A 26,637-nucleotide genomic window follows, 5' to 3' on the forward strand; every position below is an offset into this window, starting at 1 on the left:
TAGTGAGGTCCCAACAGAGCACTCATAAGGTGTATACATGTTCAAGACAATAAAGTTCTTATCTCCACAAGAGATCTTAAGTCCTATGGCCCAGTCCACACCCAGTCTAATCACATTAACCAGTTGGTCATGCTTTTTGTGCCACAGTATAGCAACACCTCCAGCAATTCTGCCCCGTATGATTCTAGTACTCAGGTCCGTAGTGGATTCACCAGCTCCAAAAAAGTTATTGTGTAAGCAGTTCAGACTCTGTAGATCCTGTTTGGGTAAAAACGTCTCTTGAACGCACAGTACATCACAGGACTCTTAAAAGTTTATCCATCCCCAAAGCTTTGTCTGCTTCAGTGTGTCCAACACGTAGTCGTCGCACATTATATGACACTATATTTATTCCAGTCATTTATTCATCATGATCTGCGTGGCCTTCCCTCCCCTTGGGTGTTACAGGTGCAATTGCATTTACAGGGCTTTCCTCTCCTTGTGTACCAGATTCGAGGACACACGCTGGTGGGCTTACACGGTTAATTTTTGGTCGATGTGCCTCAAAGTAGCGATGCACATACACACCCGACGGCCAGAGTTGTGTGTTGTACATGTCAGCAACTTCATTGCACTCTGCGGTGATATGGAACGAGCTGAATCTGTTGCGCGTAGAGTCAATCTTTCGGCACGTTACAGGTTTGCCCAATTTCGCAGACAGGTGGGCACTCAGGGAGTCGGCGTCGAGATCGGGGGAGAATCTAGTGGCAAAAACACTCACCAGCTTGGTTTTTATTGCGGAGATGTTACTCGCTGTGTCAGTGCCTATAATCCCCTCTTGCACTGCTCCCTCCTAGGGCGATTTTGGGATCTCGAGCTCATGACCGCAGTTACCTTTATGGGCTTCTGAGTCTTCTGCTTTCCTTCCTTGAGGACAGCAGACCACGATGGAGACAGTGGCTGTTGGATCGCGACTTCCCCCGGTTGTTGCTTTGTGCTGTCTCTCGGTAGTCCACCCAGCGTACCATTCTGACTGGGTCCCGACGCGCCCTCGCTGGCCCGGCGAGATCCATGGGTTGTTACAATATCCGTCAGCCGGTGCTCCAGAGCACTGGTCGCCAGTCCCAGATTTTCACTCACGTGAGCCTGGGACTCCACAACTCCCCTTAGCATAGAGACCTCCCGGCTCAGGCGCTCCACTCTGCTGAGCAAGGCCGAGGCATCCATGTTGCCGAAGCCAACAGGTGGTAGTTCATCCAGGAAATACGAGACAAACCTGGGTATACTCCCACCACGCTCGTGAATCAGTTTCAGACAGTCCTTGATGTTATTGGTGTCTTTCTATGCGCCCTTATGTTTGGTGTTGCGTTGCTTTTTTGGGCACAATTCAAACAATGTTCGTTTGGATGAATCAATCCACTCAGAGGAGAAATTGTTTCTGGCTAACCAGACAATTTCATCATGCGGCAGAGTTCTCATTTTATCCGAGATAAAGTGCAGAAACTCATCTTCCACTATCACTTTTCCACTGATTGTTTCATAAACTTCAGGTTTCTTACGCACGCCAGTAACACCGGCAGCAACTTGTTACTGCTGCTGCCGCCATTGCCCGTATCCTACCTCCTTCTACAATAATACTCTGACCTGTTTCTAAGTCCTGAACTGGGTTGTAACTTATGCTTGTTTAAACAGGACAAGATGCAGCACGGACTGACTAAAATATTAATTTGATGGCACATTGTCTTAAATGGTAAATGGTCCTCATTTATATAGCGCTTTTATCCAAAGCGCTTTACAGTGATGACTGACATTCACCCATTCACGCACACATTCACACACCGACGGCGGAGTAAACCACGCAGGGCGACAGCCAGCTCGTCAGGAGCAATTAGGGTGAGGTGTCTTGCTCAGGGACACCAGGCACTCAGCTAGGAGGAGCCGGGGATCGAACCGGCAATCTTACCTCCTGAGCTAATCTTGATTGTCTGATTTTATATAACTAATTAAAAATCAGAGATACATTCTCAGACATTAAACTGCCATCCTGTCTGAGTTCATAACATGCTTGGCTAATTTAACCAAGCTGTATTCACATCGGCTGGTTTACTATAGCAGTACGAACACAAAATGAACAATTTTGCTGTAATTTGACAGCAATAAACTGATAAAATGGATACTGGAAATAACTACATAATAATGGTGATTTGTAAATGTCCGAAGTAATGCTTTTAAATTCCTTATAACTCCCAATAATTGATTCAGCAACATCAGGATGTCAGTGACGACAGGAGGCATTACACCCCTAATACACCCCTCTGTGACAAAGTCTAAAATTCTACTGATGCAGAAGAAAAAATACCACATAGAAAATACGACCACAAACTCCACCAAATAGGCTTCTCATTGTCACGCTGCATTAGATAGATAAGCTATTTTCACTCATTTAAGCCCTGATTATGCTTCCGCATAGTGATAACGCAACGGCCAAGCAACGGCCACGCAGTTTCTTGGAGACCGTGATGGTTCTGCGTTGGGTTTACGTGTCGAAATGCAATTCAATGCCACACCGGTAAAGGGCGCTATGATTTTTGTAAAGAATGACCGACCGACCGAGACTCTTGGCGTATATCGTCGTAGCTTCGTTATAGCCTATTTGTTTACTTTCCGGCTTTAAACGTCCACAATTTCTCAGAACTTGGTGTTTTATTTCTTTGTGCAAAAGCGAGAAGGTGCAAACAATAAAACGAGGTGCAAACAATAAAAGTAGCCTTTTAAAAGTTTAAATGGCGGTGTTTATGAGTGGAAACCGGATAGCGGTCTCCAGCGGATGTAGTTAGCGGACCAATCACAGCCAATGCCGCTGCGTTGGTGTTGCGTCGCCTCGACGCGCGTCTAGGATTTTTGGGAGGTGCACGTCAGGCCCTTGCGTTGGACGTAAGGGGGGTCCGCAAGGACGTAAGGGGTCCGCAAGCCCCCTTGCGTTGTGTCGACGCGGAAGCATAACTTGGCCTTTAGGCAATGCGACAGCATTTCTGATGGGGAACCGTAACATGAGTGTAACTGACCTGCACTTTTCTCTCTGTCCCACCTCTCCAGGTGTAAGTACTGGCATTATGATGACAGACTGATGACCTCGAGTGTCATAATAGTTTTCCATAATGAAGGCTGGTCTACACTGATGAGAACTGTCCACAGTGTCATCAAGAGGACTCCCAGGAAATACCTGGCTGAGATCGTTATGATAGATGACTTCAGCAACAAAGGTGGGTTTGCTTTCCTCACATACAGAGTCCAGAGTAGAGCTTGCTGCTTAAGAAATGGAGACCCAACCGTCATAGATGCATGTGATGTAACATAACTATGTAACAGTGGCAGTGTGGTTAACATAGTGGGAATAAGCAAGTTATTAAATCCAAATATTGTCAGGTGTCAATCAAGTACCTCTGTTGGTGGTTTACAAAGTGTGTGTGTGTGTGTGTGTAGCCCATCTGAAGGAGCGTTTGGAGGAATACATCAAGCAATGGAACGGTCTCGTAAAACTCTTCAGGAATGAGAAGAGAGAAGGACTGATCCAAGCCAGGAGTATAGGAGCCAAGAAGGCCAATAAAGGACAGGTATCAGATTGTTACTGCTGCTCCCACCAATGCAACTGCTCCCATCCTAACTGTTTATAGTTAAGGTGGGAGCTGAGTATTTATCAGAGGCTTTCCCTTCAAAATTGTTAGTTTTACAAATTTCAGATATGGTTTTGAACGTTGGGCCCTCAACTCACTTGGGCTGGGTATTGTTTCAACGTTTTCCATATCACCACGTTGATTTCAATACTGATATCTCACTGATACTATTTTGTGAATCCTGTTGTGTCGGGTCGCGGGGGTAGCAGCTTTAGCAGGCGACCCCAAACTTCCCTTTCCCGGGCCACATCAGCCAACTCTGACTGGGGGAATCCCAAAGCGTTCCCAGGTCAGTATGGAGATTAATCTCTCCACCTAGTCCTGGGTCTTCCCCGTGGCCTCCTCCCAGCTAGTCGTGCCTGAAACACCTCCCTAGGGAGGCGCCCAGGGGGCATCCTTACCAGATGCCTGAACCACCTCAGTTGTCTCCTTTCGATGCAAAGGAGCAGCGGCTCTGAGCTTCTCATCCTATCTCTAGGGGAGACGCCAGCCACCCTCCTGAGGAAACTCATTTCGGCTGCTTGTACCCGTGATCTAGTTCTTTCGGTCTCAGACCACCAAAGCCTTCAGCATTTCTGGACGGATCTCATCAATCCCCCGGGGCTTTGCCACCAAGGAGTTGTTTGACTCCCTCAGTGACTTCCACCAGGGAAATTGACGATGATCCTCCATCAGCTTCCAACCCTGCCTCCACACTAGAGGGCGTGTCTTTCGGATTCAGGACTTCCTCAAAGTGCTCCTTCCACTGCCCGATTACCTCCTCAGTTGAGGTCAACAGTGTCCCATCCTTTCTGTATACAGCTTGGATGGTTCCCTGTTTCTCCCTTCTGAGGTGCGGGATGATTTTTCAGAAGCACCATGGTGCCGACTAGGGCTGCAGCTATCAAATCTTTTTGTAATCGAGTAATCTACTGATTATTCCATCGATTAATCGAGTAATCGGATAAAAAATTAACATTGTATACTGTAGTTCTCATATACACTTTTAATTTCTTAACACATTCGTTCAATTACTAGAAACAGGAATAAAGATAAGAAAAAAAAGAGGGGAAAAATAGCTAAAGATCAATGTTTTTTTCTTTATTTAAATCTCAACACAAACAAAAAATCTAAATAACATAAATTGTTTAAAAATAAACTTAAAATGCTCGTCTTTGGCTGAAATTACAGCGGTGCATGAATATAGAAGAATACTGTCCAGACTCTGGATCGCATGTTGAAATGTTAATGATGTTGCTTGCAGGTGTATGTTTGTCTTGTTTTTGTGTGTAAACGTAGAAGTCTTGTGCGTTTCCACACGGATCCGGCGTTTTCGCTGCCTGAAAACGCACTTTTTTGAAACCAGCTTCAGGGTGATAAAGAAAAAAATGGCACCCCTCCATTTCGTGTTCTTGTAGACGGCAAAAACACATACGATGACGTCATCGGCCCGCCCCTCGACCTTCGAGCCTGACTTCTTCCCTTGCGACGTCTCAAATAATAAATAATCTCTCTAACAACAACGACGGCCTACGTGCTCATCATCGTGCAGATATTCTGCTCGTCTATACGACAGGGTATTAGGGCTACTGTATGAAAAAAAACGGAGCCGAGAGAGGGGGGGGGGGCAATATTCCGGGAAAAAAGTTGCAGATTTGCTACTTTTTTACGATGCTGACAAACAACCGCTAGCTTCCTTGAATGTACATGAATGTAGGCATACAGTTTTCTAATTAATCCATCCCAACGTGTGACAACGCCTCGTCAAGGTCCTTAGGGTGACGGCTGTTGATGGTTATTGTTGGTTTTATTTATGAGGCCAAATTGTCATCTTATGGGTGTTTATTGATCGGGTGGTCGGGTGGATAGTAGCCGTAGCTTTCACTTGTTGCCATAGTAACAGCAAACATCCGGTCAAGCAACGTGTTTACCTCCCCATGCTCCGTCTCTTCTTCTGCGTTTTTGGTATATTTTTGTAGCAGTAACAGTGCCACATATAGGCCTGGAATATGCACTACAGCGCGCTGAGTCGTTTACAGTGGATTCGTGTGGACCCAGATTTTCTTAAGATGATAACAAGGAAAAACGGAGAAAAAAAAGTTAGTTTTGGTAAGTGTGGGCGGCCTCTAAGGCGATACCCAGCCCTAATTACAGGAGAGCAGGTGTGAAGCACTTCAGACTGACACCACAACTCGTTAAACACAGGAACCCAGACATCCAACTGCTCGTGTATGTTTGTTTTCCAGGTGTTGATCTACCTGGATGCTCATTGTGAGGTTGGAATCAACTGGTATGCTCCACTGGTTGCCCCTATTTCAAAAGACAGGTAACATACACAACTCTTGATAATGACTGTTAATGTATAATGGCCAGCTGTAATCCAACAGAGATGATTTATTACACTAACATTATTCAGTTGCAGATTAAACATTTAAAGTGGCAATCTGTAAGATTTGAGATCCGTTGCTTTTACCAGCCTCTTTGGTGGTAGATGGAACTGCAGGTGAGCCTCTGGGACTCTTCCTCACCCAACAGTGTCGACTGGCGTGATGCCTTCAAATGCTCCACGCTGAAAGGAGGTCCATGGTTTTCCCTCGTTGGCGGTCACTTTGCTTCTTGATGACTTTCTTCTTCACTTCCATTAGTTTGTTGTTTATTTTTCTTGGGACTGGAAATGGAATGGTCTTCTTTCTCTGCCTGTTGATTCTCCATTGTAAGTAGGAAGTTACCAATTTCTGATTACAAGTAAACGCAGCATACTTCTGTGAGTAGCTCTACCTGGGCAGACCAACCGCTGCTAGCTCACTAATTTTGTATTTTGGCTGGGAATGTGGCCACAGACACTGAGATCCTATTTCTTGGCAAAGCAGCAAGTACAAGCATTTTCATTAGTGGGTCACGTGATCAATCACCATTGTTTTAACTCACTTTTAACTTAACTTAAAAAACAATTAAATGGATGAAAATGTTACGGACTGCCACTTTAATGCTACCATTTCTTTATACATATTATTATTGGTATTATTAGTAATGTACTGTTGGCAGCTTTTACAGGCAACATCATCAATATTACTGTCACGTTGTATTTCAATATGTGTACTTGAAAATCCAATCTAATATGTGCCCTTATCTTAATTCCAATCCAAAGGGTCACTGTGCAGCCCAGACATACTCATCACTATTTAGTATTTTTTTTCTATCCTCATCCAGTAATTAACATGTTTGTGTTGTTGTTGCACCCTGTGAAGACACACACAGGAAATTACTCTGCATTTTAATATCTATCAATACGACAGCACAGATATTAATTCTGCAGACTGTGGGCCCTAGTTTCGTAGACCAGGCGTAGTCACGCCGACAGGGTGTGTCCGCCTGGACTTTGCAAGTTTCGTGCACCGCGCAGGCACGCCTCCCATCACTCCCAACCGCGCAAGTGGGAAAGAGGGAGGAGAAGAAGGCGTGAGTGGGATTAACACAGCCGATTCAGATCTTCACCAATCAAATGAGCTCCTCTCCTCTCCTTTAATGCGTTAGGGGAGGTTCAGTGCAAGTTCCGTCACTTGACAACCCGATGACAGAAGCAGCGCCGCCGCTCCCACCACACGCATCACGCGCTGTGCGTGCGTATCATAATAATAACAATGCCTATATTATAAAAAACAGGAGAGAGAGAGGGAGATGTCATAATGCCATCCGCCTTTGATCTGACGTCAGATGTGACGGGACAATCTATAGATATAAATTCACGTGTTGATTCAGTTAGTTGCATTAAATAGTGTTTGTTGTGATTATTTATTGCATTTAAATGTGCCTGGAACTGTGGAAACCTGCCTGTGAGGTCTTGGTGACGTGTGCGCACTGCGCGCCGGTCAGTCAAACTTCCACTCCGCCAGCTGTGATTCGCCTTGAATGAATGGACTTTATTTGCACCAGGTTGGAGCTGGCGGGCTTTCGGCGATGTCTCGGCGAGGCTTTTTGCCACGAAACTTCCGCTGCACCAAGCTGAATCTGTGCCCCTCTGCTGCGCCGCCACACCCATCTTGGCGCAGGCGATCCACCAAACTGCCAAACTGACCGTGCGCAAGGCTGCGCGGGTCGAAACTTGCATTACGCCGGCTCCGCCACCCTGCACTGCGCCACGAAACTAGGGCCCTGTATGTACTGTGTATGATTCTTCCTTGTTCCAGGAATGTGATATTAGCCACCTCAACTTATGCATTTTCTCCTGTGTAGCTTCGACAGCAGCTTTCTTCATGTGCGAGGCACAGAGCTGTTAAATCTGGATCGCAACTTTTTGAACTGCAAAAGCAAAAACCAAAATACTGTACTCGCTGTCAGATTTGGTAATGACATATGTCTCAATTCTGTCATGATCTATAATCTATAATTACCCATGATTTGACTTTTTACTGTTTACTTCTTTTTTTCTGATATTGAGACATAGGCCTATTTAAAAGTGAAGTCTGTGATTTTAATACAATGCACTTCTTTTGTCAAATTCAGAGAATATATCCTCAGAGTCCGCTAGCTGTCTGTTCGTGTGCTGCGTTTACATACACATCCCTGGCTCTGTATACGGGGAAATGAGCAAAGTGGATCAGACCGAGCCGCTCACTGGAAAAATACAAATACCGAAAGCTTCTTTTGAGTTTTTCAAATGAAGTTGTTTTAGTACAGGTGCGGGCCTCCCTTTGTGTGTTTGCTGCTAAAAATTGGAGACCACAGTGAAAACATTTGTTTTTCAATGCCAACAATATGAATTGAAGCAAGAAATTTTGTTAGATTAAAACGTGTTGTGCATTTTCACTCCCCCACTGAAGATGTTGGTCAGTCAAGCAGACAGACTAACCAATCCTCCATCTTTGTTTTGACTGGCTTCCTGCCAATCCTGCTGACTTGACCTATGATGACCACACCAGAAAACGCAGACTGATTTTTTTCTGAGGTTTAACTTAAATTTGAAATATTAATAGTTTATGTATTTAAATAAAAACGGCATCCGTGTATCTGTGCAATATTGCAACACAAAATATTGCGATACCATAATGTATTTTACCCACCCCTACCATCAGCCCAAGGTTTGTGTATGTGTGTCTCTTTGTGTGTGTTTGTAGGACAACATGTACAGTACCCCTGATAGACTATATAGATGGTAATGAGTACACTATGGAGACCCAGCAAGGTGGAGATGAGGACGGCTTGGCTAGAGGAGCATGGGATTGGAGCCTGCTCTGGAAAAGAGTACCGCTTAGCCAGAGAGAGAAGGCCAAGAGAAAACATACCACCCAGCCTTACCGGTACACACACCGCAGCCAGCATGCTAACACTCATCCCTGTTCTGTTTGTTTCTCCATCTCCCATCCCTTCACCCCACCTTCCTTATCCTCCACTATGTCTTGGTCTCTGACACCCCACCCAATGTCTTGATGTTTGTCATGGTGCCGCTGTCCTTATTGCACTGCCCGTTTTCCTTTTCTTCATGTACTCCACCCCTACACCTCTTCCCCCCCATGTATCTTGTATGCATGGCCCCACCCTCACTCTGTCAGAACGGTGTGTACTGTGCCTCTGATCGACTCCATCCACGGCCAGAGGTTCACCATCGAGCCCCAGGGTGGAGGAGATGCAAACGGCTTCGCTAGAGGAGCCTGGGATTGGAGCATGCTCTGGAAGAGAGTTCCTCTGGGAGAACGAGAAAAAAATCTCAGAGACACTGAGACTGAGCCATATAGGTACAGAAACCCAATGCCTACTGAATAATCTGAACAGTGTCCTCAGCACAGAAGACAAATGTATCCCAACAAACCTGGACATGTGCTAATGATTTGTCAGACATTAAGACCACCTCAACTTATAAAGAAACTTTCAACCAGAGGGGTCAAAATAAATAAAACGAAATCAAGACAATATATCAACAGAAATGGCAGAGGTGTATGGATACCATCAGCTGAAATGCAATACCAACTCTTCAGATATTTTGCTACATTTTAAATATGTAATTGAGTCTAACCCTTACTGCATATCTCAACTAACCAACTAAACCCAAACAATCTAATTCATCTGCTGGTGAGTAGCTTACTACTTTCTTGTCCACTGACTGCCTGTGTGCTTCAACATTTCACCACAATGTGTTGAGGGCCCTTTTTGTTTCATTTTGTGGGGTGTCCTCTCGTATGTGTTCTACTTTTATCTTTTCTTTTGAGCCCACCTGAAGTACAGGGGCTTTAAAGCACTGCAACAACATAACGGCATTGCCTTCAGTGAGAAATGATTGGGTCTGAATCTAAAAGAGTCGTTGTTTTTGGGTTGTGACTTTTTGTCGGGTCTCAGGGAACATCTGGTGTGAATGGGGATCGGACGGGGACACCATCAGCACGACCTTCCCCCAATCACTTTTTCAATCATCATGTCTTGTCAGCCTTGTTTCCCCAACTTTTCTTCCACTGATTTCTTATTGTGCTTTGACTTTGTTTCTTTGTCAGTCTGATCTTATGTTCTCTTCTTTGTTGTTATTGACACTGTATCTCCTCGGTGCTAAATTCGATATTCAGTGCGTTAATATAGCAGCAAACAACTATTAGCTATGTAAAGATAGGTGGAAAGTGGTCACTGTCCCTCTGTGTGTGTTGTAATCAGAGCTTCTCTTTGTGTTGTTTACTAAGCCCGTCTGGGTGAGCTAGTGCATGTTACTGCATGTGAGTCCCAGTTTACTATATATTTGCCACAGCTCTGCACATACATCGATTACCACTGAAATTGTTGTCAACATTGAAGCATAGCGTACAGGTTAACGCTGTTCGCTCTGTCAGCACTGTTGCTGCTGTTTGCACTGTTCATGCTGTTACCACCGTTAGCTGCTAGCCACCAGTAACTGAGAGCCGTGTGGAGGCAATACTTCAGATATAAATGCTCTGAATTTGGAATTCAGCACCATTTAAGTAAAGGCCACATAGAGGCCAATGTTTACACAGCAATGGACTGTTTTAATGTGTGATCTTTAGAACATGAGGATGACTAAATGAGGTGATTATTAGATTTTCACAGATTAACCTTTAGTGTGAAAAATAATGTTTAGCTACGACTACACAGAAGCTGTTTTTCCATTCACATATTGGGATACACGATTAGAAGTAACTCATTAGAAAACCTGTATGGAAATGGTCAAATGGTTCTATAAAACTTCCTCAATTGCTGAAAAAATGTACACGCCCGCTCAGGGTGGTTTTTGCTATTGACGAAAAAGAGTTGATGTGGATAAATTCTGACATAGCAAAAATGTTACTCACATGACCGATCAGTTGTTTTCGCTTTAAAGAAAACGCACCTAATTCAACATTTTATGCAACATTTCAAAAGTAAAATTGAACAATTGAATGGAAACACGGCTAGTGTGACTAGTGTCTCTTTCTGGATGTGGATGCATGAGTGTGTCTTTACATTTGCAGGTCTCCAGCCATGGCGGGGGGGCTCTTTGCCATAGAGAGAGACTTCTTCTTTGAGCTGGGTCTGTATGACCCAGGACTGCAGATATGGGGAGGAGAGAATTTTGAAATATCATACAAGGTAGAATAAACCAGTTTATACACACTGAAGCCAAATTGCCACATACACATCATTTAAAGGTTTGGCCAATAATCTATGTATGCAGATGATTTGGTGGTCTTTTGCCTATATAGTACTGGTCTTCAACATCTATTGAGGATGTGCTCTCAGTATGGTTATGACTTTGACATCATATATAACGCAAAGAAGAGTAACGTGATTATTCGAAGTAAGGCAGATAAGAAACTGACTACTCCTAATTTCACCCTGTCTGGCACAGTCCTTAATATCTGCAACGAGGCTAAATACTTAGGACATTACATAACTGATGACCTGTCTGATGACCGTGTCATTCATAGACAGTATCGTTTGCACAAACCAATTTGTTTATTAGAAAATTTGGTATGTGTTCATACTCTGTGAAAGTAGCACTATTTAAAGCTTTTTGTACCCCGATGTACACAGCCCATTTGTGGCGGAGATACAAAAGTATCAGCATTCACAAACTCCATGTGGCATACAATGATGGCATGAGGCTACTACTCAAAGTGCCAAGATGGAGTAGCACAAGTCATCTCTTGGTGCATGTTGATGTTCCATCCTGTCCTGCTGTACTTAGGAATCTTATGTACTATGTGGAGATTAACTATGTCTATCAAAAGCATTATTGAAGTTTTAGTGAATCTGGCAATGAGTGCAGTCAGATTTACACTGCGGAACCATTGGCATCATAATCTTTGTTAATATTTGAACATTTTTATGGACTGCGTGGTCTTTTAGATTTGCCTCTCAACTTAACATATTTAAAATGTTTATGTTTGTATGACTTTATATGTATTTTTCTACTGTGGACCATCGTAGTGTCCGGAATAAAGATTGATTGATTGATTGAATCACTTTATTTCTTCTGTTTGCTGTAGATCTGGCAGTGCGGTGGCCAGCTGCTCTTTGTACCCTGTTCTCGTGTCGGCCATATCTATAGACTTCAGGGATGGCAAGGCAACCCTCCACCTGCACATGTTGGATCGTCACCCACTCTGAAGGTAGAGTGGCTCACTTTGAAACTGTAGATTCATGACTTAAACTCTGTAAACTAAGACATAAAAATGCGCATTCTTTTTTATCAGAGTTATAAATCTGTGTGATAATGGGTGCAAGTGCACCAGCCTCATTTCTACTATCGCAGGTGGTCACAAAATGGATGCCAACATGCCCTTATTTACTTCTTTAATTTGTTTATACAACCTAAAATCACAAATTTGCTGCAGATACCCAGGGGGCAAAATCCCAGTTTTTTGAAAAACGGACACGGAGCGTTGTAAAAGGTTTGACACCAGAAATGATATCTAGGAACTTCAAGGATTAAAACCTGGGTGGACAACCCGGTCAACTAGCTGCTGGAAAGCTACAGGGGGGCCAAAACCCCTTTCTTGGGTCATTTTGCTGGCGAAATGATGTAAATGCAAATATTTAGGTACTACAATGGCATAAATAGTCATACAACTATAACATTTGGCAGAGAGTATCTTGACACATAGGGGGAGGCATGAAAAAAAGATTCTGGGGTTTGTTGCAACTCCATTTTAAGATATCACCCTCAACATCCCAAAAAAGACAAAAAAAAAGTACTGTTCGCCTGACAAATTCTCATGAAAATTATTATTTTTCAGCACTTTATGGAGAATATCTATGCCTAACATGTATATAGAAAATTTCCTTAATTCATAAGCTTCCATTTGAGTCCAAGATAGCCTTTCTATCTCAAAAGCCCCACTTGCTGTGGCCAATGGTCTTCTCTATCTATCTGTTCACTTTGGGGAGACCAGAAATAGAATGGTTTCTGATCATGCCAGTTAACATGTAGTTTTTCACAATAGGTGTTGCATTGTTTGGAGACAGCCTGTAGCTTTCCAGTAGCTAGTAGAAAGGCTATCTTGGACTCAAATGGAAGCTTATGAATTAAGGAAATTTTCTATATACATGTTAGGCATAGATATTCTCCATAAAGTGCTGAAAAATAATAATTTTCATGAGAATTTGTCAGGCGAACAGTACTTTTTTTTTGTCTTTTTTGGGATGTTGAGGGTGATATCTTAAAATCGAGTTGCAACAAACCCCAGAATCTTTTTTTCATGCCTCCCTCTATGTGTCAAGATACTCTCTGCCAAATTGTATAGTTGTATGACTATTTATGCCATTGTAGTACCTAAATATTTGCATTTACATCATTTCGCCAGCAAAATGACCCAAGAAAGGGGTTTTGGCCCCCTGTAGCTTTCCAGCAACTAGTTGACCGGGTTGTCCACCCAGGTTTTAATCCTTGAAGTTCCTCGATATCATTTCTGGTGTCAAACCTTTTACAACGCTCCGTGTCGGTTTTTTTGCTTTGCCCCCTGGGTAAGAGGGCTGTACAACATCCTCTGTCTTGGGACCCTCTCATCAAATAAAGAAAAACTCATTGGGTGTGGCTCAGAGATAGAGCGAGTCATCAAGCTTGCTTGACTGACCACCAGTCAACCAAGCTGGTGGTTCGAATCCTGGCTCCTCCAGTCTGCATGCCGAAGTATCCTTGGGCAAGATACTTAACCCCCAATTGCCCCTGCGCCATCGGCGTGTGAATGTGTATGAATGAGTTAGATCCTGATGTGCAGGCGGCTGCCATCACTGAATCATGAATGTGTGTGTCAACGGGTAAAAGTGACTGAATGTAGTGTAAGTCGCCTTGAGTAGCTGGTTAGCTAGAAAGGCATTATATGAATGCAATTTACCATTCACAATATAGTCAATCCATATGACAGAAATGATGGAGTAACAGTGATGGCAGAAATAATAGTAGATCATGATTATTACTAACAGCAGCAGAGGATATCATAGAATTATTTTAAAGAAAAAACAAATAAAGGCTGAAAGAGTAGCATATTAATCATCAAGACAGCAGGAACAACCATGGTCCAACTGCTCCTGCGAGGCAAGAAAGCACAAAGACTCCTGGGAAGAAGTTGAATTAGTAACTTGACACAAATGATGCCTATGATTTAAAATCCAACACACAAGTAACAAATCGACAAGGTTATTAATGTAACTTTGTTTGCATTTTTTAGATCTTTGTGTAGAATGCAATAAAATCAGTGAAACTGATTATCAACCCAAATAACCATTATTATTGTTATTATTATTACATTCCATATCTCATCTTATCTTACTGGGAGAAAAACACCTCTTCATTCTCTAACATGGGCACACATATGTTTGATGACATCTGCTGTATATGTCTATATGACCTGTGAGCATTTTACTATATGTCAGAATGCAGAACTATGTTTTATATAAGAAGTATAATACCTGTGTGTGTGTGTGTGTGTGTGTGTGTGTGTGTGTGCGTGTGTGTGTGTGTGTGTGTGTGTGTGTGTGTGTGTGTGTGTGTGTGTGTGTGTGTGTGTGTGTGTGTGTGTGTGTGTGTGTGTGTGTAGAACTATGTTCGTGTGGTGGAGGTATGGTGGGATGAGTATAAGGACTACTTCTATGCCAGTCGTCCTGAAACACTCACTCTAGCCTACGGAGATATCAGCGAGCTCAAACGCTTCAGGTATGACAAATGCACAACAAAATATTCCTTCTGTGTATTAATTTATCATAGCTGTTTAGACTTCTTTGGTCTCACTTGATTTTAGTTTCTCATTATACCACTAGTTACCCACTTCAAAGCCCCTGGACAGCTTTTCCCATACAAAAGTGGAGCAACTGGTTGATTTTCAGCCTTTAACTGTGCAAACGGACTAATGTTTTAACACCACTGTCTTCATAAGTGTCAGAATGGACAAAGACAATAGGCAAATGCATAAATAGTCAACTTAAACATAGGTACACTAGTCTCTTTGGAGAATTGGTTCACTGATTTCAAATCTATTGTATATTGGAGGAAGGGAGTTGTCAAAGTCCAAGTGCCACACCCAATGCACCACAATCACATCGGCATCACTAGAACACATACATCTAAGTTACAAAGAAAAAGGGCTCATATTTTGACTTATTATTTTGAGGGAAAAGGTTATAACATTGCCAGAATAAAGTCATAATATTTAATATATATAATATTTACAATATATATAAAAAAATTGTCTTGCCCTATAGAATGCTGTGAATTACGTTGTTGCTCTGCACTTCGCTAGTTTGGTCGTCAGACAGACACAGAACCACTTAAAGCTGCAGTCGGCAAGTCTGGCAGATCGAGTCAAATTTGGAATGTTTACAACACTCACGCCCCTCCCCCTCTACCACCGAGCTCCTCCGCTCCCTCCCATCGAGGGCTCGTCAGTGCGTATGCACCAGATTCTGTGAACGCGCCCATGTCTTCTCTCATCGATAGACGGCATGGAGTACACGCTACACAGAGGTAGGCTGGCTAACTTCCTCATAGATAGCAATTGCTAACGTCATTTAGCGTATGCCTAGCTTGAGGCGTGTGCCTGTGATATTGTAACATGCGTGAGGGGGGAGGTGGGATCTGTGGCGTGTGCACGAACTGTGAACTGTGCTGAGTGGACAGGATGATACGGGCGTGGTGGATTTTTGCAAAACAAATAACAATCTCTCGGTGCACGTAGAGGCGCGTTTTTTTTTTTTTTTTTTTTTTTTTTTTCTAAAACCGGAGGATTTATGTTGTTCTATCGGAGCATAGTGTCGGTTTCAGTAAATATGATCAAAAAAATGTTGCCGACTGTGACTTTAAAGATCTCTCTCTCTGGATGAGCCGACATGCTTCATTGGAGGTGGAAAACCGAAACAAACAGAATACCCTTCTGATCAGACATAAATATCTTATGTCTGATCAGAATTGTACATTCATTGTACATTCAACTGTCATTAAAAAACAGACACAGACAAACAAGTGAACGAGAAATGAGGAAATACTGATGAGCTAGTGTACTGCTCAAACTTAGTTTTCCTTGATCGGGGCTCCACATCCTTCTGTTAAAGTTGAGCTGAAATTAAAAATACCCTTTCAGTATGACGCATGTTATATCAGTTTGTACCAACTAGACATGGGAAATGAAAATGTCACATCCTGATTATTCTGGTCAAAATGGGTATTATCTTCATAATCATCAAAATATTCTTAATTTCTTTGAAAAGGCACTAAATTGCATTGGAATAACTTCCCTTACATTTTGTAAAGAAAGAAATACTTATTGCATCCCACATTGTTTTTAGTGAACATTCTTTTTAGTGAAATAATCAAACATTCTTTAATAAGGTAATCATGAGCATCTTTTTGTTTTCAATTATATTCATTGCACAAAACATGGCAAACCTCAAAGTTGACGCTGTGCGGTCTGACAGTAAGGACTTTATGAGACTCATCTGTGACATAGAAGGAGCTTGATGGTACAACACTGTCCTTATCAGGAGAGGTTGTCTCTCGTACACACATGCAGGCGTTTGTAGTTGTTTTCCTTTTCCTCTTCATGTCAGTTGTGGAAATGGTCATAGTGTTTATTTATTCATATAATCATTATATTAATTTATTTAGGCATTTAAAAAGATGTCTTCAGCCCTCAATTCAACTTTAGATTAAAGATTCTTAAAATTTCAAGATGGAAATCCATGCAATCGCTTACTATTTTTTTTTTTTTTTTTTTTCACTGGTTGTGGATAAATTGTTTGCTGTTTGTTGGCTGGACTTTTTGTCAGGGAGGAACATCGATGCAAGAGCTTCAAGTGGTTCATGGAGGAAATAGCGTATGATATCCCACAGCACTACCCTCTGCCTCCTAAGAATGTTGAATGGGGGGAGGTAGGCACAAACACACAAACACACACACACACACAGTTTCTATCATGGTTGTTAGACGACTTGTTTGAATCATTTTGAGTAATATCCTCCCATGTCTGAAGGTTATATATGTGTATCCTGTCCATGTGTCCATAGATTCGAGGCTTTGAAACAAGTTACTGTATTGACAGTATGGGACACACCAATGGAGGCAATGTGGAAATAGGTCCATGCCACAGGATGGGGGGCAACCAGGTAATAACACACACACACGCCTCATGTGGTGTGTTGCTTTGTCTCCTGTAGCTCTGTTCAGTCCATGGAAGTCTATGACAAAATGTCCCTATACTCTCTTGATTTATTTTCTCCAGTAAACATGAGTTTATGGTCTCACTCTCTAGTTTCAAGTCTTTCTATCCAGCATGATGTTAATTAAGTAAATTACAGGTCAGACAGACAGACAGGTGACAGGTCCCTTCTAATGCAGTTAGTTACAAAGATGACTTTAACACATAGCTGTAAAGTTGACCTTTCTATTATGAAGCTAACTTTGTTAGTTTCACACCAGAAGCCAGATGGATCCAGATCCAGTAAGGTTGCTGCTAGGGGTGCCGTTCTGCGGTTGAGTTCATCAGATCCACCCGTTTATCCTCCACAGTCCAAATATGGTCACTTCCTTCACTGGTTGCAAACATTTCAAGATGGCGATGGCCAAAATGCCAAACTCAGGGCTTCAAAAATGTAGTGCATAAAACAATGGGTGATATCATAATAACGTCCACTTCTTGCTTTTGGCAATTTTTCTTTTCTGATTTCATCACTCAAAACTAATTATTGAACAGTAGTTGCTTTGATCAGGCTATTTTCTCCAGATGTCCTACCACAGTAGTAAGTGACCCAGAGTTAAAGTGACCTGTTTCTGGAAGTTAAACCCCTGAGTTCCGCTCAATTTAGGACTACCTAACACTGAGTAGTCATGGTCGCCACTTTCTGGACCAGACACTTCTTCTTTTGTCAGATGCAGGTTTTAATGGCATCAGGCCAGGGATCTACTACATTATACTGAGATACACTATATTGCCAAAAGTATTCGTTCACCTGCCTTGACTCGCATATGAACGTAAGTGACATCGGAATCTTAATCCATAGGGTTTAATACCATGTCGGTCCACCCTTTGCAGTCATAACAGCTTCAACTCTTCTGAAAGGCTTTCCACAAGGTTTAGGAGTGTGTTTATGGGACTTTTAGACCATTCTTCCAGAAGCGTATTTGGGAGGTCACACACTGATGTTGGTCGGGAAGGCCTGGCTCTCAGTCTCCAATCTAATTCATCCCAAAGGTGTTCTATCGGGTTGGGGTCAGAACTCTGTGCAGGCCAGTCAAGTTCATCCACAACAAACTCTCTCATCCATGTTGGAACAGGAAGAGGCCATCCCCAAACTGTTCCACAAAGTTGGGAGCATGGAATTGTCCAACATCTCTTGGTACGCTGAAGCATTCAGAGTTCCTTTCACTGGAACTAAGGGGCCAAGCCCAGCTCCTGAAAAACAACCCCACACCATAATCCCCCTCTACCAAACTTTACACGGCACAATGCAGTCAGACAAGTACCGTTGTCCTGGCAACCGCCAAACACAGACTCGTCCATCAGATGGAGAAGTGTGATTCTTCACTCCAGAAAACGTCTCCACTGCTCGAGAGTCCAGTGGCGGCGTGCTTTACACCATACGCTGATGTATGGCTTGGATGCAGCTGATCACCATGGAAACCCATTTCATGAAGCTCTCTGCACTGTTCTTGAGCTAATCTGAAGGCCACATGAAGTTTGGAGGTCTGTAGTGATTGACTCTGCAGAAAGTTAGTGACCTCTGTCCACTATGGTCCTCAGCATCCGCTGACCCCGCTCCGTCATTTTACGTGGTCTACCACTTCTTGGCTGATTTGCTTTTGTTCCCAATCGCTTCCACTTTGTTATAATCCCACTGACAGTTGACTGTGGAATATTTAGGAATGAGGACATTTCACGACTGGACTTGTTGCACAGGTGGCATCCGATCACAGTACCACGCTGGAATTCACTGAGCTCCTGAGAGCGAGCCATTCTTTCACACATGTTTGTAGAAACAGTCTGCATGCCTAGGTGCTGCTTTTATACACCTATGGCCATGGAAGTGATTGAACACCTGATTTATATTATTTGGATGGGTGAGTGAATACTTTTGGCAATAGTGTATGTTAATTAATTAATTAATTGTAAACTGTAATGTGTGTGCGTGCGTGCGTGTGTGTGTGTGCGCGTGCGTAGTTGTTCCGCATCAACGAAGCCAACCAGTTGATGCAGTACGACCAGTGCCTGACTGGAGGAGGTGATAATTCAGCTGTCATCATCACACACTGTGATCAGAATCAGCACAATGAGTGGAAGTACTTCAAGGTGAGACATATGAACAGACACACACACACACACTACTGATCCAAACCAAACATCCCTCTCGCCCCAAGAGGGTGAGAGCACACTGATGAAACTGAGACGGACTTTACATACACAAAGTAGAAATTGGCATGAAGGAGAATTCATCCGCGCCCCCCCCCCCTCTCTGTCTTTCCAGGATCTCCATCGGTTCACTCATGTACCAACAGGTAATTTGCACTACAGTTTTTATTTGTTTTTCACACACTGATTCTTTGTCAACACTGACAATCAAGTCACCAGTGGAAGGGAGATTAGGAAGCCTTCATTTCAATAATGTTTTTTCACAATTCTACAGTAGACCACAAACAATAGACTCTTTTGGTGTTTGTAAACAACGATGATTTATTTTGTGGGCGGGGTCAAACCGGTGGCAGAAAGTGACAGTTGTGTAGTAGCGCTGTCACATGTGAAAATCACAAATAATAAAGATCATCTGGATGCCTTCTCTGATTATTTGAATAATCTCTGATTATTCCTGTCCTGCTTTAATATTCTTTTAACTTCATTTGAAAATCCAGAGACCTGAAGATTATGTTTTGACTGCTGCAAAGTTAAAAACCGTCATCTTGTGGAATCTCATTCAGTTGAGCACTGCACACACATCACTGCCCCCACCTTCGCACATCCACCAGCTCGTAGGATCGACTCTTATTAAAACAGGAGAGTACACAGAAAACAAGATATCGTACAAAAACAGCAGGTCTTGATACTTTTTTCCTATCTGTATAGCATGCTACTCAGAGCTCCTCTTTGAGAATTAACATCACTGCCATGTTGCCTTAAATTAGATGAGCTCAAATGAGTACCTTTAAACAATGTCCTATAACAAACACAAATAGTAATATTGATCTATTCTCCTAACAGGGAAATGTCTGGACCGCTCAGACCTACTCCACAAAGTCTTCATATCTGACTGTGACACCAGCAAAACCACTCAGAAATGGGAGATGAACAACATAGTGGCTGTCTGAAGACTCAACTCGCACAAAGAAAACCACTGGCAGCATGAAGAGGAACATGGTGACTGTATGAGGACATACACCAAGAAACACATCCATACTATAAGCTAACCAGATATATCAAGCCTACACTGTCCTTTTAAATACATTTTTGCACCGCCAACACAATGGAGTCAAAATGGTCCAATTTAAAGATACCGAGTATCAACATTTAGCAGCTTCAACCCAAAACTGCTGGTTGGTCCTGTGGGTCCATGTGATTATGCATTATACAGACACTGCCTGCTTGGTATGGATGCTGACCTGTTGGACAAATGCTGAACTGTAAACTCGTTGGACTCTGTCTGTCGGTCTGCCTCTGTCCTTCATCATGATTTTGTTTTCACTGTGTCTTTCTATCTGTTCTTTTGGGTTCTCAGGTCTTTTCTAAACCACTACACTGATTGATTTAATGTGATTAATGAATCACATGAACTCTAGCTATTGCTCTTACACCTTTTCAATCAAGCGCCAAACTGACAAGCTCACCTACCAAAGAGTGCTTTTTATTGGTGGAGGGTTCAGTGAAACATCAGTGTGTTTATGTAGGTGTTTTAACAAAGTCTTTCCTACCTGATCTAAAAGGGCATTTTTCATTTTAGCTCAACTTTAAAGAGCCAATTGGCCTTGTCAATCAAAGACACCAGTGAGCTTTATGTGAAGCTCCTGCTGGCCTGCATGCTAAACAGGCTGGACACTGACATATTCTGAATTGTTCATATTTGCACTCCAGAGTCTTTGAATGGTATTTTTTAGTATCTCCAATTGAAGGGCCCCTTCTAGCATGAAGGGAGGCATATCATATCACATATCTATCGTCTGTTTTCCATTGGCTTGAATTCATGTCATCAACTTCGACAGAGGCTGAGATGCTTGAGAGTAACTTGAAGATGTTGAGAACACCTCTTTAACAGTGATGTGACTGACTGAGGACTTATGAACTGCCTGCCTTACCGTTAGTTTTGATGAGTAATTAAGTAGCTGACCAGTTGTTTGTGACTAACTGCCTGTGTGAACATGGAAAAAAACACCACCAGGTTTTTGGGTGGGGGGTGATAAGAGGGAGAAATACACAAGTTATGGTGGGGACAATGACAAATGAAGAAAATTAATTTTGGTGTTTTGGTTTGTTTTTTTGCAAGGGAAGAGGGTTTGGTGTATGGATTAACATGTATGCAATGTTTTGTACAATGTAAATAGATTCCTTTGTAAAGACGATCATGATGCATTTTGTGAAGGGCCTTCAATGATGTAAATATCTAACTTATAGCATAAATGTAATAATATGGGCTGAACAGTGATTGATTGAGCAAATAAAAGATCTGATTTTTACTACTACTACTACTACTACTACTACTACTACTACTACTACTACTGTGTTCTCTCTTTCTCTTGTGATTTCAGGAAAATAAGCTGCTGGCGTGAGGTAATCCTGGAGCCAGAAAGTCAAATCCTAATCCTAATTATTAAAAAATTAATTCTGTCACCACCTTTACTTGTGGAATCTGGATAGATAGTTGTGGTTTATTCGTATGTTTTAAAATGTAAACTTTACAGCTAAGTGTTTAAGTCATCTTAGTAGCTAACTGTATTGATATTCTTGCAACCCTGATGGCCAGGAGAGGGGAATGCAAGTTTAAGGCGCTTCACCTTTGACTTCAGTTGGAGGTTGCTGTATGCATTATTTGCAACTGCATTGTGGTTCATGTCGTCGCCAGGTTTTGACAAGGAAGAACGTTTCTCAATTTTGACATGTTTATTGTGCTGGGCTATTATTATCGTCACCCTTCTCAAACCATCATTGCCACAATTTCCACTCTTCATACACATCTTATATATAAAACTCGTCGTCCTCGGTGACTTCAACATCCACCCAGGAAAGCTGCACTCATCTGAATTCATTGACTTCTCCACCTCTCTTGACCTCACACTCTCCACCCACCCACTTGACCTTGTCTTCACAAGATCCTGTGGCATCTTGGCACTCTGTTACCCTGCTCACCATGTCCGACCACCACTTTGTGACTTTCTCTCTCCCCATGAAGTACACCACGTCCCTCCCCTCTACGCCTCGAACTGGTGACAGTTCGAGGCGTAGAGGAAACTCTTCTCCATGTTCTCCCTCCTCCTTCCTCCCTCACTGCTGATGACTTTGCAACTTACTTTACCAAGAAAGTAAAAGACATCAGCTCCTCATTCACTCCTATAACCTCCCAGAAAACATCTCCCCCAACTCTCAACTCTGATGGCCTTACCAGCTTTAGCCCTCTCACCTCTGAAGACGTTCACACACTTGTTACATCTAACCGTGCCACCACCTGCTCCCTTGACCTGATTCCCTCCTCTCTTCTCCAAGATATCTCACACGGCATCTTGCCATTCCTCACCACCCTGATCAACTCCTCCCTCACCTCAGGTCTCATTCCAGTGACTTTTAAGACGGCTACAGTGAAGCCACTTCTAAAAAAAATCCACCCTAGACGCTGCTGACATCCAAAGCTACAGACCTGTATCTCTTCTTTCATTCTTCTCTAAAACCCTGGAACGTGCCGCCTACAACCAACTGTCATCCTATCTCTCACAGAACAACCTCCTTGACCCTAATCAATCAGGATTCAGGACTGCTCACTCCACTGAGACGGTCCTCCTCACAGTGACCGAGTCCCTGCGAGACGCCAGAGCCTCATCCCACTCCTCCGTTCTCATGCTCGACCTATCTGCTGCATTTGACGAAGTCAACCACCAAATCCTCCTCTCCACCCTGGCTGAACTTGGCATCACTGACTCTGCTCTCACCTGGTTCACATCATACCTGACAAATCGCACCTTTCAGGACATATGGAATGGCTCTTGTCATGGGAATTTTTAGTAGTTTTTACTTTTAATATTCCAGTGTCATGAGGTTACCTGTATTCTGCATTTATGTCATGTCATGTGTTACATGAGTTGTAGATTGCATCTTGTGACACCAGTACAGCTGGCAAGTCAATATAGATCTATAGACACTGATGAGTGGCGGCTGTCAGGTTCGGGACAAGACGTGGACTCGAAAACAAGAGGTGAGGACCCAAATGCAGAAAAAAGGGATTTATTTCAATAATAAACTAAATACAAAACAAAAACTAAGACCAAAAACAAAGTACCAAACCAGGAAGACCACAAGGCAAAAACACGACCGTCAAAAGAAACACTTACGAAAGAAAACCAGAACACAAAGGGACACGGAAGGCAGGACGCAGGTACAGAGAAAAATCCAGGGACATGACGTGGTGCAGCATGCAGGGGGTGACGACAGCGACAGTGACAGCAACATCGACAAACGACATTGACAATGAACCAACAAGAGACAGGGGAAACACACAGACTATATACACAGGGAGGCAGGGAGCTGACGAGGGACAGGTGAAACACATCAGGGCAGGCATGGTAATCAACACGAGAGGGTGGGGGAGTCAAGACAGCGGAAACAACAAGGACCAGGAAGTACGGGACAGGAAATCACACTGAGGACAAAATAAGACAGGAAATCAAAACCAAGGAAACAGAACATGACAAAAACACAGATCGTGACATAACCCCCCCCTCAAGGGACGGATCCCAGACGTCCCCAAGGTTCATGATACGTAGGGCGGGTGGAGGGGGCCAGGAGGAGGGGTTCAAGATACGTAGGGTGGGTGGAGGGGGTCTGGGGGCAGGGCTCAGGAGGCCGGGCATGTTGGCGACCTAGCGGGCGGGACCGCTCAGGAGGCCGGGCATGAGGGCGACCTAGCGGGCGGGACCGCTCAGGAGGCCGGGCATGAGGGCGACCTAGCGGGCGGGACCGCTCAGGCAGGTGACGTGGAGCAGGCGTAGGACGACCCCCCGTCGGAACAGGAACGGGTGACGAGCGGACCTCCCGAAGGCTGCGTGGAGCAGGCTTAGGACGGCCCCCCGTCGGAACAGGAACGGGTGACGAGCGGACCTCCCGAAGGCTGCGTGGAGCAGGCGTAGGACGGCCCCCCGTCAGAACAGGAACGGGCGAAGAGCGGGCTCCCGGACGACTGCGGGGAGCAGGCGTCGGACGGACCCCCGTCGGAACAGGAATGGGTGACAGGCGAACCCCCAATAGGCTGCGAGGAGCAGGTGTGGGACGGTCCCCTGTCTGGGCTGGTGCCGGACGATCCTCCGCCGGAACTGGTGACGGACGGGCCGCCGACTGAAGACCACTGGAGAGTGTCGACCGGGCCGCCGACTGAAGACCAATGGCAGGTGTCGACCGGGCCGCCGACTGAAGACCAATGGCAGGTGTCGACCGGACCGCCGACTGAAGACCACTGGCAGGTGTCGACCGGACCGCCGACTGAAGACCACTGGCAGGTGTCGACCAGGCCGCCGACTGAAGACCACTGGCGGAGACATGGGCTAGTGGCGCGGCTGTGACCAAGGCGTGGGCTGGTTGCTTGGCTGTGACCGAGGCGTGGGCTGGTGGCTTGGCTGTGACTGTGGACGGAGTTGGTAGCGTGGCTGCGGAGGATGGCCGGAGTTCAGGGGTTGAGAGAAAGTCCCTGACCCAGCCAGGCAATGAGCCCCTGAGCCACGGGCTGGCAGAAACCAGCTCCCTGGCCCTCGCCAGGGCCAACTGCCTCTCCTCCTCTCCTTCAGCATGTCTGTGTTCGGCCTGGAGACACTAGAGTCTGTAGGTCGCCTCCCGAAGCTCATGTGTTGAGCCACATAAAAAAAAGGCTGCGGAGTCCATAGTTTGCTTCTGCTGGGTCCTTTATGGTTGGTTCATTCTGTCAGGTTCGGGACAAGACGTGGACTCGAAAACAGGAGGTGAGGACCCAAATGCAGAAAAAAGGGATTTATTTCAATAATAAACTAAATACAAAACAAAAACTAAGACCAAAAACAAAGTACCAAACCAGGAAGACCACAAGGCAAAAACACGACCGTCAAAAGAAACACTTACGAAAGAAAACCAGAACACAAAGGGACACGGAAGGCAGGACGCAGGTACAGAGAAAAATCCAGGGACATGACGTGGTGCAGCATGCAGGGGGTGACAATGACGACAGCGACAGTGACAGCAACATTGCCAAACGACTGACAATGAACCAACAAGAGACAGGGGAAACACACAGACTATATACACAGGGAGGCAGGGAGCTGACGAGGGACAGGTGAAACACATCAGGGCAGGCATGGTAATCAACACGAGAGGGTGGGGGAGTCAAGACAGCGGAAACAACAAGGACCAGGAAGTACGGGACAGGAAATCACACGGAGGACAAAATAAGACAGGAAATCAAAACCAAGGAAACAGAACATGACAAAAACACAGATCGTGACAGCGGCAACACCACATCCTGGACAAAGTTTGCCGTCTACACAAACAACGGAACAATGCTTCTCTGATGACATACCACTAACAACGGTATAAAAAGCCCTTCTCAAGACTGAAGAATTGTCAGACTCTATTGAGTCTGGCCAGATAGTTTGCTCTGAAGCTGCATGTTGGTGACGCAGTCCGCTTGGACACCTTTTTTGCGAGGGCTTTGACTTATTAGACTTAGATTTTGACATTAAAAGAATTTTGTTGTTTGACTTTTTTAGCAAAATTTAGACCAAAATGATGTTTAAAAAAAAAAAAAGTAAATATGTTTTGCAAAATTTTGGCCAAAACGATGACTCAAAAAAAATGGACTCTGGCTTTTTATAACTGTTTTGGACTCATTACACTCAGACTTGAACAGGCATACGATTCCATGGGTTTTTATGACTTATATCTGAACTTTTTCTTGAGCGAAATTTGGTTTGGGCCACAGCCAGGAAATCGTACACAAAGAGATTGGGTGGCATTTAGAGTACTGAGAAACAAATGTACAGCTCTTGTACGTAAATCAAAATCGGAATATTACTTAAACGAAACATCACAAAATCTTAATAGTCCTGTTAAATTCTGGAAAACTATCAAATCACTTTCTCCCTCCACTTTATCTCATGATCTCCCAGGTCAATTATTAGTAGGGGTGTGACGAGATCTCGTGCCACGAGATCTCGCGAGATTAAAGTCGTCGATATTTCTCGTCGCGTTAAAAATCTGTCTCGCGAGATTTGTGAGCTATACATAGCTGAGGTTTTACAGACAGCTGTTACTGACTGGGAGCTTAAAAAACCCAACCACAGCATCGCTTATTGTTACCGTCAATGCGCGTAATATGGACGTGGCCGTGCGCAAC

At 43.9% G+C, this 26,637-nt stretch overlaps 1 protein-coding gene across 2 annotated transcripts in view; it reads left to right on the forward strand.

Moving 5' to 3' along the window:
* The window catches only part of galnt7 (UDP-N-acetyl-alpha-D-galactosamine: polypeptide N-acetylgalactosaminyltransferase 7), a 46,485-nt gene extending 24,728 nt beyond the window's left edge, over positions 1 to 21,757 (forward strand). The window contains exons 4-15 of one of the 2 annotated variants that reach the window (XM_084004973.1): positions 3,076 to 3,242; positions 3,463 to 3,593; positions 5,879 to 5,958; positions 8,747 to 8,929; positions 11,078 to 11,195; positions 12,095 to 12,217; positions 14,645 to 14,760; positions 16,866 to 16,968; positions 17,104 to 17,202; positions 19,254 to 19,382; positions 19,558 to 19,588; positions 20,286 to 21,757. In XM_084004973.1, the coding sequence (XP_083861099.1) occupies positions 3,076 to 3,242; positions 3,463 to 3,593; positions 5,879 to 5,958; positions 8,747 to 8,929; positions 11,078 to 11,195; positions 12,095 to 12,217; positions 14,645 to 14,760; positions 16,866 to 16,968; positions 17,104 to 17,202; positions 19,254 to 19,382; positions 19,558 to 19,588; positions 20,286 to 20,392 (1,387 nt within the window). In that variant the 3' untranslated portion in view covers positions 20,393 to 21,757. Of the gene's footprint in view, positions 1 to 3,075; positions 3,243 to 3,462; positions 3,594 to 5,878; positions 5,959 to 8,746; positions 8,930 to 9,181; positions 9,365 to 11,077; positions 11,196 to 12,094; positions 12,218 to 14,644; positions 14,761 to 16,865; positions 16,969 to 17,103; positions 17,203 to 19,253; positions 19,383 to 19,557; positions 19,589 to 20,285 lie in introns of both variants that reach the window. The other variant, XM_084004972.1, reaches the window with a different exon arrangement.
* The last annotated feature ends 4,880 nt before the right edge of the window (positions 21,758 to 26,637 follow it).

Source organism: Eutrigla gurnardus (assembly GCF_963514095.1).
Source record: "Eutrigla gurnardus genome assembly, chromosome: 3".
Classification (NCBI taxonomy): Eukaryota; Metazoa; Chordata; class Actinopteri; order Perciformes; family Triglidae; genus Eutrigla; species Eutrigla gurnardus.